The 17759-nt window shown below is 40.3% G+C and overlaps 1 protein-coding gene across 1 annotated transcript in view; it reads left to right on the forward strand.

Moving 5' to 3' along the window:
- The window catches only part of CFH (complement factor H), a 205210-nt gene that overhangs the window by 94962 nt on the left and 92489 nt on the right, over positions 1 to 17759 (forward strand). Inside the window, exons 10-12 of the mRNA XM_072129059.1 lie at positions 996 to 1172; positions 4332 to 4469; positions 7456 to 7629. Coding sequence (XP_071985160.1) covers positions 996 to 1172; positions 4332 to 4469; positions 7456 to 7629 — 489 coding nt within the window. The remainder of the gene's footprint in view (positions 1 to 995; positions 1173 to 4331; positions 4470 to 7455; positions 7630 to 17759) is intronic.

The raw sequence follows: 17759 nt of genomic DNA on the forward strand, positions 1-17759 counted from the left end.
GGCTGTGATTAGCACGGGAGTAGGAGAAACTGCAGCAGTGACAAGACATTGCTGCAGACTCTGAACCCTTATTCACTGACATCTTTCATTAGTGTGCAGTCGGGGATTAAGTTAATGAAGTCTAATTTCTAGCATTCACATTTTCATAATGTTGTCTTCCTCTCTCATACAATTTGTCTTTAGTCATTAAAATTGCCCTTTGAGTGTATTGTCAAAATGAGGCTAAAAGTGGCAGCTGCCATAAATAATTGAACTATTAAAGGGAACCTACCACCACAAATCTACCTATAAAGGTAGATCGGGTGGTAGGTGGATCAATGGGACGTGAGGATAGCCCTTTTAAGGGCTAATCCTCACGTCCCCACACTTTTTTAGTAACTTTTATCAGACTTTTATGGAAATTTTGTTATGCTGCTACTGGGGCGTGGAGTAGCCGCATCTGAGGTTACATGGCGCGGCTACTCCACGCGCAGGCCTGCGCCTGTGCGGTCACTGCTCCGAAGCCGGGGCTGCACAGGCGCGGGCCTGCTGTTCTGCGCATGCGCAAATGGCAGGATCGTCGGACGAGCGTGCGCAGCTACGAGCAGCAGCGCGCCGAAGATGGTGAGTAGGAGGAGAGAAGAGGCTACCGGGGCGTGGAGTACCCGCGCCATGTAACCTCAGATGCGGCTACTCCACGCCCCAGTAGCCACATAACAAAATTTGCATAAAAGTCTGATAAGTTACTAAAAAAGTGCGGGGACGTGAGGATTAGCCCTTAAAAGGGCTATCCTCAAGTCCCATTGATCCACCTACCACCCGATCTACCTTTATAGGTAGATTTGTGGTGGTAGGCTCCCTTTAAATTCTTTTGTCTAATCCCTGTTTGTTATGCACAGCCTAATGACTAGACCAATCTACACCAAATCTGGCAGGTACATCACACTTTGAATCGTCTATGATCCACTTTTTAAATTTGTATTTTCTACAACACTTTGTTTTCTTTTTGATTCTAGGAACATGCAAGACTCCAGAACATTCAAATGCACAATTCACCCCAAGCAAAAAGGAATATGAAATTGGAGAATATTTGCAGTATGAATGTGATAAGGGTTATATGACACAAAGCAGAAATCTATTAGGCAGAGCTCAGTGTCTTAATGGAAGATGGTCAGAAACTCCTCAGTGCATCGGTAAGTCTGGTTTGTCTATGATATCAAAACAGATAGACACAGCAATGTAACTGATGTTTCAATATAAGAAGATAATTCTTAATGTATAAACCTCACACTCTTCAATCATGTTTCCATCTATTCATACTATTTATTATATTTACATACCATATTTCTAGAGGGAAAAAAGGACATTAAGAATAATAATAATATTTTAGCTTTATTCTATTATAAGTTGGGGACAGAGGCAGCTGAAGTCTCAGTTGTGTGTAGCTCTTCTTGCTGTTGGTATAGGCTTAACTGACACAATTATATAGTGCATATATAAAGAGTATACATTTCCATAAAGGTATACAACAATACACAGTTTAACGTTAACACTATAGAAATTATCAGCTGAGTCACAAAAATGCACAATGGAATCCAAAGTTTGGAGAGTTATGATGATGCCAGAAAATGATGACATGATTAGATTTGAATACATGTTGATTTTTTATTTTTAAGAATAAGGAAGGATTTTTGTTCATGGAAAAAAATATAACATATCCTGAAAATAAACCCTAAACCGATTTTTGGACCAATAACTAATATATTTTCTTGTTTTTTGAGAAACACAGTATTAACAAGGAATCATGGGAAAAATAACAGAAAATAAGGATGTAGAGAAAGCTAAGAGTAGAGGGGTGCATAAATGAAATTTGGCTGCAACAGGTTACCTAATTTATTCCCTGCTAGTTTATCTTTTTTCCATGTTTGCTTTCCTGTGTTTTATTCCCCACCTTCCAAAAGCCAAAACATTTTTAATTTTCAGACATTGGAAGTCTTGCTTCCTGCAAATTGGACTGTCTAGCAGAACCATTTAATGTTCCTTGCAACGTGCAGATGTAGCACTGGTTCCATCAAAATTCATGGCTAAACAGTTCCAAGCTTTTTTGTTTGATACTTTTATTGAAGCAAGAACCAAAATAGATTGTCCATGACTCAAAATGACCTATTTTCAATGAGATTGTCCTGTGAAATGGGTCATAAAAATTAGAATTCTGATCATTACTGTTTGGGGGTGAGGGAGAGGTTTAACTTTTTTACAAAAGAGGGTGTAAAATGTTGGAGGTTTGGATCTTAACCGGTTCGCGCCCGCCCGCCGTGTATTCACGGCGGCGGTCGCGTCGCGCTGCATGGAGAGGGCTCACGGGCTGAGCCATCTCCATAGCCGGTAAGTCTTTGCTGCATATTGCAGCAAAGGCTTACCGGTAACACCCTAGCTAGCACCGATCGCGGGTGTTTTCACAGCATGGGCTGCCAGCAAAGCTGCCAGCAGCCTCAAACAGATAGCGGTGCATGGGCGCCGCCATCTTACCTGGGATCGCCGCTCCCCGTGACGTCATTGGGGGGCGGCGATCCGTCTCCATGGTAGCCTCGGGTCTTCCGAAGACCTGAGGCTATTTTGTTTTAACCCCTTCATTACAATGTGCTGATAGCACATTGTAATGAATGAGGTGGAAAATCCCCATATACTTCCATACTGAAGTATGGCAGTATATGATAGGATCGATCAGACAACCTAGGGTTAAAGTACCCTAGGGAGTCTGAAAAATAGTATAAATAAAAATAAAAAAAAGTTAAAAAAAAAAAATTATAATAAAAAAACCTAAAATTTCAAATCACCCCCCTTTCCCTAGAACTGACATAAATATAAATAAACAGTAAAAATCATAAACACATCAGGTATCGACGCGTCCGAAAATGCCCGATCTATCAAAATATGATAACGGTTTTTCAATGCGTTTGATCCCGTAACGGAAAATAGCGCCCAAAGTCGAAAATGGCACTTTTTTGCCATTTTGAAAAATCTAAAAAAATCTATAAAAAGTGATCAAAAGGTCGTACAGTCCTAAAAATGATATCAATGAACATATTATCAAATTTCACAAAAAATGACACCACCCACAGCTCCGTACACCGTAGTATAAAAAAGTTACTAGCGCCAGAAGTTGGCAAAATCAAAAAAAATATTTTTGTACAGGAGGTTTTAATTTTTGTAAATGTATGAAAACCTATACAAATTTGGTATCCCCTTAATCGTACCGACCCAAAGAATAAAGTAGACATGTCCTTTGGGGCGCTCAGTGAAAGACGTAATATCCAAGCCCACAAGAAAATGGCGCAAATGCGTTTTTTCACCATTTTCATTGCATTTGGAATTTTTTTCCCGCTTCCGAGTACATGGCATGGAATATTTGATACCATCATTATGAAGTGCAATTTGTCACGCAGAAAACAAGCCATCACACAGCTCTTTATGTGTAAAAATAAAAAAAGTTATAGATTTTTGAAGGTGGGGAGTCAAAAATGGACATGAAAAACAGGAAAGGGCCCGGTCCTTAACTGGTTAAAGGACACCTGTCATCAGGTCTGTGTCACTAGTCCTGTCACCACTACCTGTTGGAGCAGCTCACAAGGATCCCATCCCAGCCTTTATCTAGTTATTTCATACATTATTCATTGTAAAATCATCTATTTTTTATCATGTAAATGAGGCTGGTCACATGGTCAGAGGCAGTGATGTCACCCCTGTTCCCCCTCCCCTCTCCCCCCCCTGCTCATGTCTGTGTGTAATGTATAGTAAAGCATTGCTAGTGTGTGTGCTGCATCTGCTGACATGCTGCATCCTCCTAATATACAGGTGAGAGACACAGACATCAGCTACACATGAATCTGACATGTTCTGCTGTAACATGGCTGCATCCTGGAGCTGTTGTATCTCTCCTAAACACACACAGTCTGCAGGGGGTGTGGCCACCAGTACCAGGAAACACATGGAAACATTACACCATTATACCTCACTCCATTATACAGGCTGTCAGTCAAGCACTGGGGGTGTGGCTGTGCCTCCCACTCATGAATAGAGTGGACAGCTTGAATATGCTAATGCTTCATTGGACATTTCACAGGTCATTTGCATACAGCTTTAGGACCTCATTGCTTAGGTTTACAGGCATGTAGAGGGACAATGAAGGGATAGAGGCAATGCTCTCTAATGGCAGTTTATGAAAATATATTTAGTTTAGGGGGGTTATTTTGCATGACGGGTTCTCTTTAAGTACAGAGTGCAAACCTTTATGTATGCATTGTCACAAGTTATATAAAAGAATGTATATGTATCTATTTTGTTATTTCCAGCAATCACCTGTGAACATGATGGTGTCTCTTACAAAGATGGGGAGGTTGCTGAATTTACCTGTCCCCGAGGACAAAGATCAAAAACTGACTTTGGGCAGTGTTCTTACTATGGGTGGGGTCCACCACCTAGTTGCCAAGGTAAGTGTAAATGAATATTAAGGAAATGCACCTTCATTGTGAAAAAGGTGATCTGCTATTTTCTTTCTTTGAGAAGACCTTCTTACTGCACAGCTATTTTTAATACTTCCAGTGCACTGGTAGCAGGATAAACTAGGGACACCCACACATAAATCCAGACGTTTGTTTTATATTTGTTGTCCATAGCCTCCTTCCTTCTAAAATCAACTTTTAAAATTTATGATAGTGAGTTATTTCCCCCCAGAACCTCATTAGCACACTTCAAGCTCATTAGCATACCTTTAAAACTTGAATTTAGGAGAAAGTAGGCCATGGATAACTGCTATGAAAAGATTACCACATTCTCAGTGTCTGGATTTATGAGTAAGTGCCCCTGGTTTATCATGCTTGATGGTAGATTTCCTTTTAATCCACACTCTGTAGTTTTGTAATAGAGTTACCCTGTATTAATATAATAATAATTCCTTATAATGTAATATAAGGACATGTGCTAGTTGTAATGCATTGTGGTACCAACAAATAGTTGACTGATGGTTTCCTGAAGTTACACTCTCATGTATCTAAGCAAAGGTGATTAATATTAAGCTCATGGATTGCTGCTCACTCTAACTTGTCTACTTTTTTTGAGAATAATCTGTGTGATTTGAAAATCTATGGAAAATTCCACTTTCCAAATCCACATGTTCTCTCTTACTCCACAACTTGATATTTTGAAATGCACTTTTAGGCATTGAATTTCCATTTTTACAAGGACATGTTTTCCACTGACCTCATTCAATCCTACTGCTTTCTAGATATGTTTTTTCCACGGTTGCTCAGTGAAAAGCTGAACAATCTTCTTTTTTACTTTTAAGATATGGGATGCACTCTTACTTCATCTTAAACTAGAGGAAACACTAGGGGAGATGTATCAGACATGTCTTAGAGCAGTGCTGTTCTAGATCATAATCTAATCCTAGATCCAAGCAACATGATTAATCTTATTATATTTGTTATACATGGCCTCTATCCTTCTAAAATCACCTTGGGAAATTATGCTATTGAGCCAGAAAGGTTCTGTGGGTGTTATCCAAGCCCCTTCGTTCTGCATCTTTACAGGCTATTACAGTATACAAGGAGAACTTCCTCTTCCCACTGTGTGCCAACACTTTGTCTTCTGTAGAGATTACGTCAGGCAGAGATAGCAGGGAAGTGCTGAGGGAGCAGACTGTGTAACAACCTGTGAAGTCAAAGCACTGTGGGGCTCTGGTAACCACACCAGGGCCTTTCTTGCTCATTAGCATAATTTTAAGAGTTGATTTTAGAAGGAAGGAGGCCATGGATAACAGATATAAGATGAATAGCACAGCCATGGGGCCTGGATCTATAAATAAGTGCCCCCTGTTTATTATGTAAGATTTTAATAGTTGATTATCTTAAAAAAAACTGTGAAAGATTATATAATACTGGGGAGGCGCTGTGATTTGGAATACATACCTGAAGGAGTGAACCTCCCTTCTCCAAGACATAAATAAAAACATATAATTAAAAATATATATGTATCTTCCCTTCTATGGGAAATATCTTAAATTTCCAACAAGTAAAAATGCTGTCGGATTGGCGCACAACCAAAGAAACTATAAAAACTATGAAAACGGCTCGTAGTCACTGATATAATTAGTCCGTGACCTGCACCCAAACTACACTATGAATCACAAAAGTGAACCACTAATATGCCTACTCAGAAACAACACAGCACTAAATCACACAGCAACTATGGTACTAACAACCCAAATGCACTCATATACGTATATATTATATGTGGTTAGTATTGTAACCATATAAATATGTACAGGTACCTGTGAATATAGTAGTGACAAGTAACTACTATATTCATAGTAGTATATATTCATTATGGTGCTGCTGAGGTATATGTTACATGGGACTGCATGGCTGATGTGGCTAAGCTGTATGTTACATGGGACTGTGTGTCTGGTGGGGGACTGAAGTGTATATAGATGTATTACTGAGGGGTTGGTGGCTGTGTATATATATGTTTTATTGGTGGGAGGTCGATTGTGTTATGTGGATGCATTACTGGGGGGTTGATGGCTGTATGTGGATGCATTACTGGGGGATTGGCAGCTGTATGTAGATGTATTACTGGGGGTTGAGGCAGCTGTATGTAGATGTATTACTGGGGGGTTGGTGGCTGTATGTAGATGTATTACTGTGGGGTTTGTGGCTGTATGCGGATGTGCTACTGGGGGATTGGTGGCTGTATGCGGATGTATTACTGGGGGGCTGCCGGCTGTATGCGCATGTCTTACTGGGGGGGTTGACGGCTGTATGCGGATGCAGTACTGGTCGGAAAGTAGAAAGTGAGCAGGAAGATGTGTATGTATGCTATATTCAGTTTGGTGGTGGTCGAAGTTTGGGCAGCTGTGTTGTTGGGAGTGGGTAGGGTAGCAGAGCGGGCTGTGCTGTTGGGCTAGGGAAAGGTATGCTGGCTCTACAGCCAGCAGGAGGGAGGGTGGCTTGGCTGTGCCGTCAGGAGGGATTGCAGCTTGGCTGTGCTGTTGGGTAGGAGGGAGGACGGCTTTGCTGTGTCGGGGAACAAGTGGAAGATTAGTGCGAGCGGGTGGGTGGCAGAGTGTGTGCGGCTTGCACAGGTGGGTAGCTCTACAGCCGGACCTGGTGCAGTCACCAGAGGTAGAAGGGTGCAGTACAGGCCCCTAATACAACATAAAAAAGGCAGGCATTATAGGTGCCCCCGCCCCCCCCCCCCTTTCCTTATGGTTCCAGGGTTTTCTTTCACAGAAAAGTATTGTATTATTCAGCTGTAAAAATTTAATGACACACTAATGTGCAGAGTGCACCATGTTATTGGAAACAGGCACACGGTTTTCAATAATCTGGCACATATTGCAGCAAATACCCTCTTTAAAAATTAAAACACCCGCTTGTTGATCACATTTCTGTTTTGCCATCTATTTTTCTCTTTAAGATATCCAGTGCACCATTCAAAAGACACCAGGCCTTGTACTGAGTCCTGATAGGAAATATTATAAGATTTATGATGAAGTGCAATTTTCATGCGACCAAGTCTTGACTAGAGTTGGATCTTCAAGAAGTGTTTGTACAGAAAAAGATTGGAGTCACCCTATACCCACCTGTGAAGGTAAGTTTCCATAACAGAGATCTTCTTGATAGATTGCATTTTAACTCTGTCTGTTCCCTAATATATCTATGGCATAATTTGTGGTGGTCACTCTACAAGTCACTGCAGGGGAAGGCACATTTATGCCCCCTGGTTGTCTCACATACATTGCATAAAGAGAAACACAAATAAGTACAAAATCTACAAAACTAGACTGAACGTGCATAAGTGGAAGGAGGAATTTAGCTCCAACAATTATATATTGGGATAGTATATATGGGAAAGTAGTTGTCTATTGTGTGAGAAAGTGAGAGGTATTGTTTGGGAGAACTGCTATCTATCAAACAGAAAGATGAAGGGTAAAAGCCCTGGATTTGTCTTCAGTAAGCTAAGGGTTCTGTATTGTGTTCATACAGGAAAGGTAACTGAGTGCCTTCTGATATACTGCAGTGCGGGAGCCCGGCTTCACGCGTCAGCCGGTCCTCCCATGTAACATCTGGGATTTGAGCCACAATCCCGGCTTTTTAACCCCTTACATGCCATGGTCAAACAGGACCGCGGCTCCTATAGGTCTTGTAGCTATGCACCCATCACAATAGCCAACCCTCCCCACGCTGTTTTCGGGGGTTGCCGATCTGCTCCATGGCAGCCCCTGTGCAGCAGCACAATGACAGATTCTGTCGGAGAATATTATGCGTGTCAGCCGATGCATCTACATAAACTGACTTTGTAATACACTGCAAAAACAAGTGATTTTTTTCTCCAAATGCATTTTTATTCAGCAAAACTATTCCAACATAAAAAAGCTATATAAATGGGATATTACCGTTATCGTACTGACCGCGAGAACTTAATTTTATATGATATCTATGCTATAAAGTATATAAAACACAAAAAAAGTAAACCCTTGTCAACCACGGACAAAAATGCATGTCCAAGTCAGTGGGTAGCTCCCACACCTGGACATGCATTTCTGCCCTGCACGAAACTGGAACACTGACAACTCTAAACAGTGACACTGTGTAGGAGCCTAGAGTGAAGAAACATAGCACACATCAGTTGTAGTCTTTATGCTTTACTTATAATTCCACTGATTTATATACAAGTGTGTTATATACATCTCCATCATTGCATGAGTAAATGAAGGTATAAAGAAAACAGATCACATTTAAAGACTTCTGTGATGTTTCGGTCTACCCGACCTTTGTCAAGCCAGATCTGTACCTGAAGACAAAAGAAGTGGAGTATAGTTTACATAGTGATGCATAGGTTATAGAGCCTGTCTTTAAGGATATAATAGGAGAATCATAATGTTGTAACTATGGGGAGCAAACAATGTATAGATCCAAGAAGTAGTGTGGTTGTAAAATCAGATATATCTTAATAATCAGGTCAATATCCAAGTAAGTTCTACCGTGTGATCAGGAGTATAGTGGCATTGGCATATCATCTAGGTATAATCTTCCACCTGGTGGAACATAGAAGCATAGCTGTGGAATAATTGTAGAGAGGCATGAGAGGAAGGGAAGGAGCCATAATGTAGAGAGATATTAGACACAAACCATGTACAAGGTGTAATTGTACCTCACTGGGTACCTGCACTTACCAGGCAGGAGGTCATGCTCTGTGTAGGTGGAGGAGAGAGGACGTGTGCCTGTACTGGTGTGCACATTTATGCACACTGCGGTGAGCGGCTGGGTCTGATTGAGGTCGTGCAGGTGTCTGGCTGCAGACTGGCGACAGCCGGGATCCCGATAGTCACGATTTCTGTTGCAGGCGACACACCTACCACCACCATCATTGCCAAGTCTTGCATGCCAGGTTCAGGGGTGGTGAGAGTCTCAATAGCAGCCCCAGGGTCTGATGAAGGAGCCCCGGACCATGTTCAGCTGCTGAGTGAATGATCCGGTTTCCCACAGGATCTGTCATTGTGCATCTGCTGGGTAACTATTCTAATACACCGCCATTCTTTAGTATTGTAGTGTATTAGTTCGAACAAGCAATTAGATGGTCCCTTTATTTAAGTCCCTGAGTGGGACAGTAAAAAAATGTATAAAACCTAATAACATTTTTTACAAATAAAAGAATAAAATATTTAAAAGTCCCCATAAATTATAAAACTTCCACATATAATAAAAAGCTAAAATTCAACAAACAATCCCCAAATATGTGGTATCGCCACACCTGTAACAACATGTACAATAAAATTAAATCATTACTGAACCTGTACGGTGAATACAGTAACAAAAATATTTTTAAAAAATGACGAAAATTAGGATTTTTGTGCATCCAATTAATCAAAAGAAGCAATAAAAAGTGATCAAAAAGTGACATTTACACCACAATGATTCCAATAAATAGTACAACTCATTCCGCAAAAAAAAACCCTAATACAGTTCAATAAAAAAAAAAAAATCTAAATGTTACGCCATTTAGAAGCAAGTTCATTTTGCTCTCCAAATGTGTTTTTTATTCAGCAAAATTAATCAAACATGAAAAAGCTTGATCATACTAACCCATAGAACATAAATTAAATGAGATCTATGCCATATAGGGGTATAAAATAAAAAATAAAAGTAAAAAATATGTATCAGAATACAAGCTTGATGGCGCTCCTTCCCTTCTGCGCTCTGTTATGGGCTCATAAAGTGGTTTACATCCACATGTGGGGTATTGTCAGACTCCAGAGAAACTGCACTACAAAATCTGAGAAGTGTTTTTGCATTTTATCCTGCATGAACATGTACATTTTAGGGCTCATAAACATTTTGTCAAAATTAAAAAATGTTGTATAGAACCTCCATTTTGTTTTATTTCATGTTTGATACATAAACGGTTAATAAGATTAACAAGAGTTGTTTTCAATAGTTTGAGGGGTGCTATTTAAAAATTTGGTACTCTGTGGGCAGTTTCTCATAAATAGAATTTTTAAAATCCCTATAAATATGAATAAGCTACTAAAATAATTGAATCTTAAATTTTTATGAAAATGTGGAAAATTGCTGATTGATTTGTTCGCCTCCTAATATCCTAATAAAATAACATAAACAAATGATGTGAGCATAAAGCAGACATATGGGTAATGTTAGTTAGCTACCAATTTGGAAGGTTGAACCAACTGTATAATGAGCATAACATCTAGAAATCAGAAAATCTGTAATTTTTTAAAATTTCATAAATAAATGCAAAACATTTCAGCCAAAATATATCACTAAGGGGAAGTACAACATGTCATGAAAAACAATCTGGAAATCACCTTGGTAAGCTAAAGTGTTCTAAAGTTATAATCTAATAAAGTGTTACATGGCAGATTTGAAAAATTGGTCCGGGTTCTTAAGGTGCAAAAGAGCTGGGTCCTTGAAGGGTTAATAAGAGTGTGAATAATACACTTATTTGGAGTATATCATGCATGTGTCCCTGCTTCCTGCACTACTACTTAGCATTTGCAGAGGCATGCCCATGCTCTCTACCCGCCTGCACATACAGACGGCGTGACGTCATCAGGTGGCGACAAGCCGTGTCACAGTCTGTGCGTGCAGGCAGAAAGCATAAATGCGTCTCTGCCCACACTGCTGGAAAGCCGGAGATGAACATGGAAGACGAACCTTGGGTGAAAAGGAAGTCGGGGGCTAGCCCTGTAGATGATTAATATGTTTATTATTTTGTCATGAAAGGGGCAGGGCTGCCCGTTTTTTGCAACTGCTGGACATTTCCCTAAAGGGCAACACAGCAGGACATTTCTCTAAAGTGGGCCACTGCTGGATATCTCTCTATAGAGGGGCACTGCTGGACATTTCTCGATAAAGGGGCACTGCTGGACAATTCTCTAAAGGGGGGCACTGCTGGAAATTTCTCTAAAGGGGGGCACTGCTGGACATTTCTCTATAGAGGGGCACTGCTGGACATTTCTCTATAGAGGGGCACTGCTGGACATTTCTCTATAGAGGGGCACTGCTGGACATTTCTGTAAAGGGTGCCACTGCTGGATATTTCTGTGAAGGGGAGCACTTCTGGACTTTTTTTTTGTAAAAGGGGGATCTGCTGGACATTTTTTTTGTAAAAGGGGGATCTGCTGGACATTTTTTTTAGAGTAGTTGTTTCATTTTTTACCCTAGGGTTATTGTTTAGTCAAGAAGTTTTCCTAGTAATTTGTGGCACAAATAGTTACCTCGGCTTATACTCGAGTATATACGGTAACTCTTCCTATATCTTATCGGCTAAATATATTAATATTGTATGAGGCATAATTATAAATATAATCAATTAAATAATTATAAATATAATTTCATTAGATATACACCACAGCATTAAAAATAGGTTCTACATCCTTTCCCAAACCTGATGTTTGAAATTAAATATAGTGCAACTAGTAACTATTTTATTATTTTTATTATCTTTTGTGACTTTAGATATTTAGATATACAGTATCTTTATTTGCTAATGAAATTTCTACCTCAGCATCTGAAGTTAAAAATGCAATGTGGGAACGCAACCTAAAGGGTATATGGAGACGACTCACCATATGAGCGCCTTGACACTCCATTAACTGTTGCCATTTATCTGTTATTTGCAATGGACAAACCCAACCATGTCACCTGAACAGTGGCAACATAAAGTATGGGCTCCACCATATTTACTTTGATCAGCAACCACTCGAGACTTTCTCAAGGCTCCTAGGCCTTTAATTCAGCCATATTACAGTTTACTGGAGGCAGGCCATAATAGGGGAGCCATGCAATCACAATATACTGCAACACAGTCATAACATTTTGGGAATTGTACATTCACATTTGATTCAAACTTTTATGGATGGCAGTATGACTGTGAGTTTTCCAGGGGGTACATGAGTTACTGCCGCAGGGGGTGGTCAAAATACTAACAAAGAAATAATATTCAGCAGAAACCCAGAGAGTTCTACACAATACATTCTTACTGATATTGCACTGCAATATTGTGGTGTATGTTGGTAAGGTGCTAAGGGCAAGATGATTTTTTTTAGAACACCTTGATATGTGGCCATAGAAATAAAAGGTGTACTTCCATGTTTTTATGACTGTATTTATATACAAGTTCTTGAAACATTCATTGGCCACTCACCCCCTGATTCATGCCCTTTTTATCTTTTTCTTCTTCCAAAACACATTTTCACCTTTTTAATAATAATAATCTTTATTTACATAGCGCCATCTAATTCTGTAGAGCTTTACAAATCATAGGGGACATATACAAATATAATACTACATTACAGAGTACAAAACAGTCATATGGTACAATAGGAGTGAGGGCCCTGCTCAGTGCTCACTAGAGCTTACAGTCTATGAGGATGAGTCTGTTGACATAAGAGGTAAAAGAGATTGTATAATGGTCCAGCCATTCTTTATAAGGGAACAATATAAAATAATTTAATAAATTCTGCTGCTTGAACCAGCCATCAGCCACCATCTTATTTATAAGGTCCAAGGTGAAAAAGACTGCGGAGAAGCCTGGAACTTGGTATATAAGTGCTGTTTGCCGGATAACAAACGGAAGATAGGGCATATGATGAATTAGTAAAGGGAGAGGTGACATTTCATACAGTTAGTGAGTGTGGAAAGATGTTAGTTAGTTAGATGGTGGAAAGACAAGAAGTTCAGTCTTAGATTACTTTTCAAGAACTGAGAGAACATGATGCTAGAGATGGCAGAGAGACATTCACCAGTGTTCTGGATTAAGGCAGGGGTGATGTTACGTGCAGAAGTATATAGCTGGGTGTCATTACCATAGAGATGATACTGGAAACCAAATCTGCTGATTGTTTGTCCAATGGGGCAGTATACAGAAGAGAAGAGGACCTAGGACTGAGTCCTGAGAAACCCTGACACTTAGAGGAAGATGAGAAGAGAAAGACACTGAAAGTGGGGTCAGAGAGTGAAATGTCCTTTAATCCAATGGAGCAAAGCATCCTGAGGAGGACCTGGTGGTACACAGTATCAAACGCTGCCGATAGATCCAGAAGAATGAGGAGTGAGGAGTCACCTTTGGATTTAGCAGTGAGGAGATCATTGGAGGCTTTAGAAAGAGCAGTTTCAGTAACGTGCATAGAGCGGAAACCCGATTGCAAGGGGTCAAGGAGTGAGTTAGCTAAGAGATAGCAGATTATTCAAGAATAGACCAGGGATTTCAGGAATTTGGAGATGAAATTGAGGTTAGAAACTAGTCGGTAGTTAGTAGCACTGGATGGGTCCAGTGAAGGTTTATTTAGTAATGGGGTAACAGCTGCATGCTTGAAAGAAGAGGGGATAACACCAGAAGAGAGAGAGGTTGAAGATTTTAGTGAGGTGAGAAGTGACTGCTGGGGAGAGAGATGTACGAGATGTGAGGGGATGGGGTCACTGATACAGTTAGTGGGTCGAGCAGAGGAAAGGAGCCTGGACACTTCTTCCTCTGTGACTGGCTCAAAGGAAGAGAGTGAAGAAGGTAAGCCGCCGGAGGGAAGGGGATTAGTGGAGTGAGAGGACTGAGCAATTATTTGCTGATGAATGCAATCAATTTTATCCTTAAAGTCTGTGACAGGTGGCTGCACCTTTGTAAGTGTTGTATTGAGTGAAGAGCCTTTTGGAGTTGTTAGAGAGAGAGGAGATTAGTAAAATAGACCTGTTTAGCAAGGTGAAGGGCAGAGCTATAGGTTTTAAGAATAAATTTGAAGTGTAAAAAGTCTGCAGATGTGCTCGATTTTCTCCATAGACGTTCGGCAATCCTGGAGCATTACCGAAGGAAACAAATTTGTTTGGTGTGCCAAGGTTGGCTGCGTCTGTGTTGAAAATTTCAGATAGTGGTTCATGCTGTTTCATCTAGCGCACTTCTGACAGTATGATTATAGTGGTTAGTAGCCAGGTTTGAACAGGTGAAAGAGGAGATGGGGGCAGTGCAGACTGAAGGTTTTCTGTGAGTTGGTGAGTATCTATTGCACGTGGGTTCCAGTATTAATGATGGGTGGAGGGATTCAGAGAAGGTGAAGGATTATTGAAAGTAAAAGAAAGGAGATTATGGTCTGAAAGTGGAAAGGAAGAATTGGTAAAATTAGATATTGAAGATGGTCGGGAGTAGACCAAATCGAGTATGTTTCCCTCATTATGAGTTCGGGAACTGCAGAGTTGTCAAAGACCTAGAGAAGTAGTTAGGGCTAAGAGCTGAGAGGCAGGAGGGTAAATGGGAGTGTTAACAGGGATGTTGAAGTCTCCTATGATGATGGTTGGAATGTCACAGGATAGTAAGTGAGAGAGCCAAGAGGCAAAGTCAAAGAACTGATAGGGTGAGCCAGGAGGATGGTATACTACAGCCACATGAAGAGAGAATAGGCAGAAAAGTCTAAAGGGTGTGCACCTCAAAAGGTGGGAAAGTAAGAGAGTGTACAGCAGGAATGTGGAAAGTGCATATTGTAGAGAGGATTATGCCTACCCCTCCTCCCTGCCTATTCTCAGGTCTGGAGCAGTGAGAAAAGTGTAAGCCGCCATAAGACAATGCCGCAACAGAGGCGGAGTCATCCTGTTGGATCCATGTTTCCGTGATAGCCAGCAGGTCAAAAGATTTAGAAAGAAAGAGGTCATGAACAGATTCTAGTTTATTACACACAGAGCAGGCAATCCATAGGGCACATTTAAAAGGGGTTACGGGTGGAGGAGGAGAAGAGGGGATACACTGAATCTTTATAAGGTTAGCAGGGTTTCTGTGTGAAGTGTTAAAATGAGCAGAAGGAGGACCTGGGTTAGGAGAGATGTCCCCTGCTGCAAGCAGAAGGAGAAAGAGAAGAGACAAAAGATGCTTTAGAGATTTATAGGAAGTTATTGCTTCACAGCAGAACACTGTGATAAGTTAGTATGGTTACATACTGTAGAATGGTGAGTGAAGAAGTGACGCATTGTTGTGGATAGTTGGTACTGGTGGGATAGATGGCAATAGGAAAGTAAAACGACCATGGCAAACAGAGAGAAATTAGAAAACATTTTTAGAAAGACATAATTGTTTATTTTTCTCTGCCATCTTACCTGTCTCCTACCCTGTCTAACTGCAATGTATAACTGCAGCATACTTGTCAGAATATTATTATACTGAGCAGAATATTATGCTAAGCAAACAAAGAATGCAAGCATCTGGGAATGCAAGCATCCTATACTACCACTTAAGTTGTACCCAGAGAAGACAAGAAACCAGGCCCTCATTTAGACCATAAAGCAATTAATCTAGGAGACTTAACACATGTGGATCAAGTTCTAAACAGAGAAAAACAAACTCATTGAGGGGAATATATGAACATTAAATCAGGTAGAACAGAAAAGGGTCAAATGTTAGAGAAAGAAACAGACACATGCAATACTAAGGCAATTAACATATACAGGCGGTCCCCTACTTAAGGACACCCGACTTACAGACAACCCATAGTTACAGACGGACCCCTCTGCCCCATGTGACCTCTGTTGAAGCTCTCTGGATGCTTTACTATAGTCCCAGACTGCAATGATCAGCTGTAAGATGACTGTAATGAAGCTTTATTGATAATTCTTGGTCCAATTACACCAAAAATTTTGAAACTCCAATTGTCACTGGGGCAAAAGAAAAAAAATTGTCTAAAACTTCCATTATAAAATATACAGTTTCGACTTACATACAAATTCAACTTAAGAACAAACCTCCAGACCCTATCTTGTATGTAACCCGGGGACTGCCTGTATATACCATTGCAGAAAGTGAGACTGTATTCAAAGGCAGAGTAGACGGGTGAAAAATGGATTCAGCAATCAGAGATATATACCACTGCTCCATATACCATATACCATTGCTCGATATCATTTTGTGTTCCAGTCACTACTACTTCTGCATACTTTTACTCTTTCTTAAGAAGTTCAGTGGTTTGATTTATTAATCCATTATCTAAAGTTATTTTAAACTTTTAAAGGCATGTTGTGTATAGGGCAGTGGTGGCTAACCTATGGCACGGGTGCCAGAGGTGGCACTCAGAGCCCTTTCTTTTTTTTTTTTTTTTTTTGAGTTTTCAAAATAGCTTTATTTGATAAAATATTACAGGTTACAGAATATATTGGCAAAATAAGATCAATTTTGCAGATTGATTCGCTGTATTACATTATCTGTCTTTTATTTAGTAAAGCAAAACTAGAGTAAAACAATGGGTGTAGGGGATTACACTTCTCATCTTGTTTTGCGGGTATCGTTGTATGTCATTACTGAGAAGTGTTGATGGAATGGGGGGGCATGGGGGTGAGGAAGGTAGGGAATGAGGTTCAACAAAGGGGGGAAAACAGTTTGGTTCAAGCTTGATAGCTAACTTTCTGGTTTAACAAAACAAAGATATGATATACAGGTAACTTTTTAGGTTTCACATTATGATCTATTTGGATCATGAGGATTCAGGGGTGATCCGCGCCTCCATCCAGGTATGAGCATTTAGGTCTTGATTTGCTTGAGAGTCATTGTCTTTTTAGCCTATTATATTAGTTAGAGAGTCTGGTAAGAGTCCCAGTGGTGATCGCTGTGGATATCGCTGACTGATGTAATTGACTATAAAGCTTGTTCAAGATGGTTTAGCGATATTGAGATGAATTGAATTGCACCACAGAAGAGGTCTTGGTCAGCTTCTGTATTTTATCCAATTTTCCCATATTTTTAGGAAGGAGTCATGCGCCATATTTACCCAACTAGCTATTTCTTCAATTCTGAAGATTTGGTCTACTTTGTCTTGCCATTGTCCTACTGTAGGTGGTGTTTTACTAAGCCAATTCAGCGGAATTAGTGACTTAGCTGCTTGTACCATTATTGTGGGGAGGTGGTTCTTCCTAGGTTTCCATGTTTTATTCGGGAGCCATAGTAAGACCAATTCCGGGGTGAGCTGTATGTTAAGAGAAGTTATGTTATTGATTATACGGGAGACTTTTTCCCAAAATGGTTTAATCTTGGGACATGCCCAAAATATGTGTAGGTGGGAAGCCCCATTGGCTCTACATCTCCAGTATTTGCTGTGGGGTGTTAATCCCATTCGTTGGAGGGTCTCAGGTGTTCTGTGCCATCTTGTTAGGATTTTGTAGGAGTTTTCCTGAAATTTCATGCACTTAGAGAAGTCGTGCGAGTTACTCATGATTTTCCGAATTCCCCCTTCTGAG

This window comes from Engystomops pustulosus, chromosome 10 (assembly GCF_040894005.1).
Source record: "Engystomops pustulosus chromosome 10, aEngPut4.maternal, whole genome shotgun sequence".
In the NCBI taxonomy this organism is placed as follows: Eukaryota; Metazoa; Chordata; class Amphibia; order Anura; family Leptodactylidae; genus Engystomops; species Engystomops pustulosus.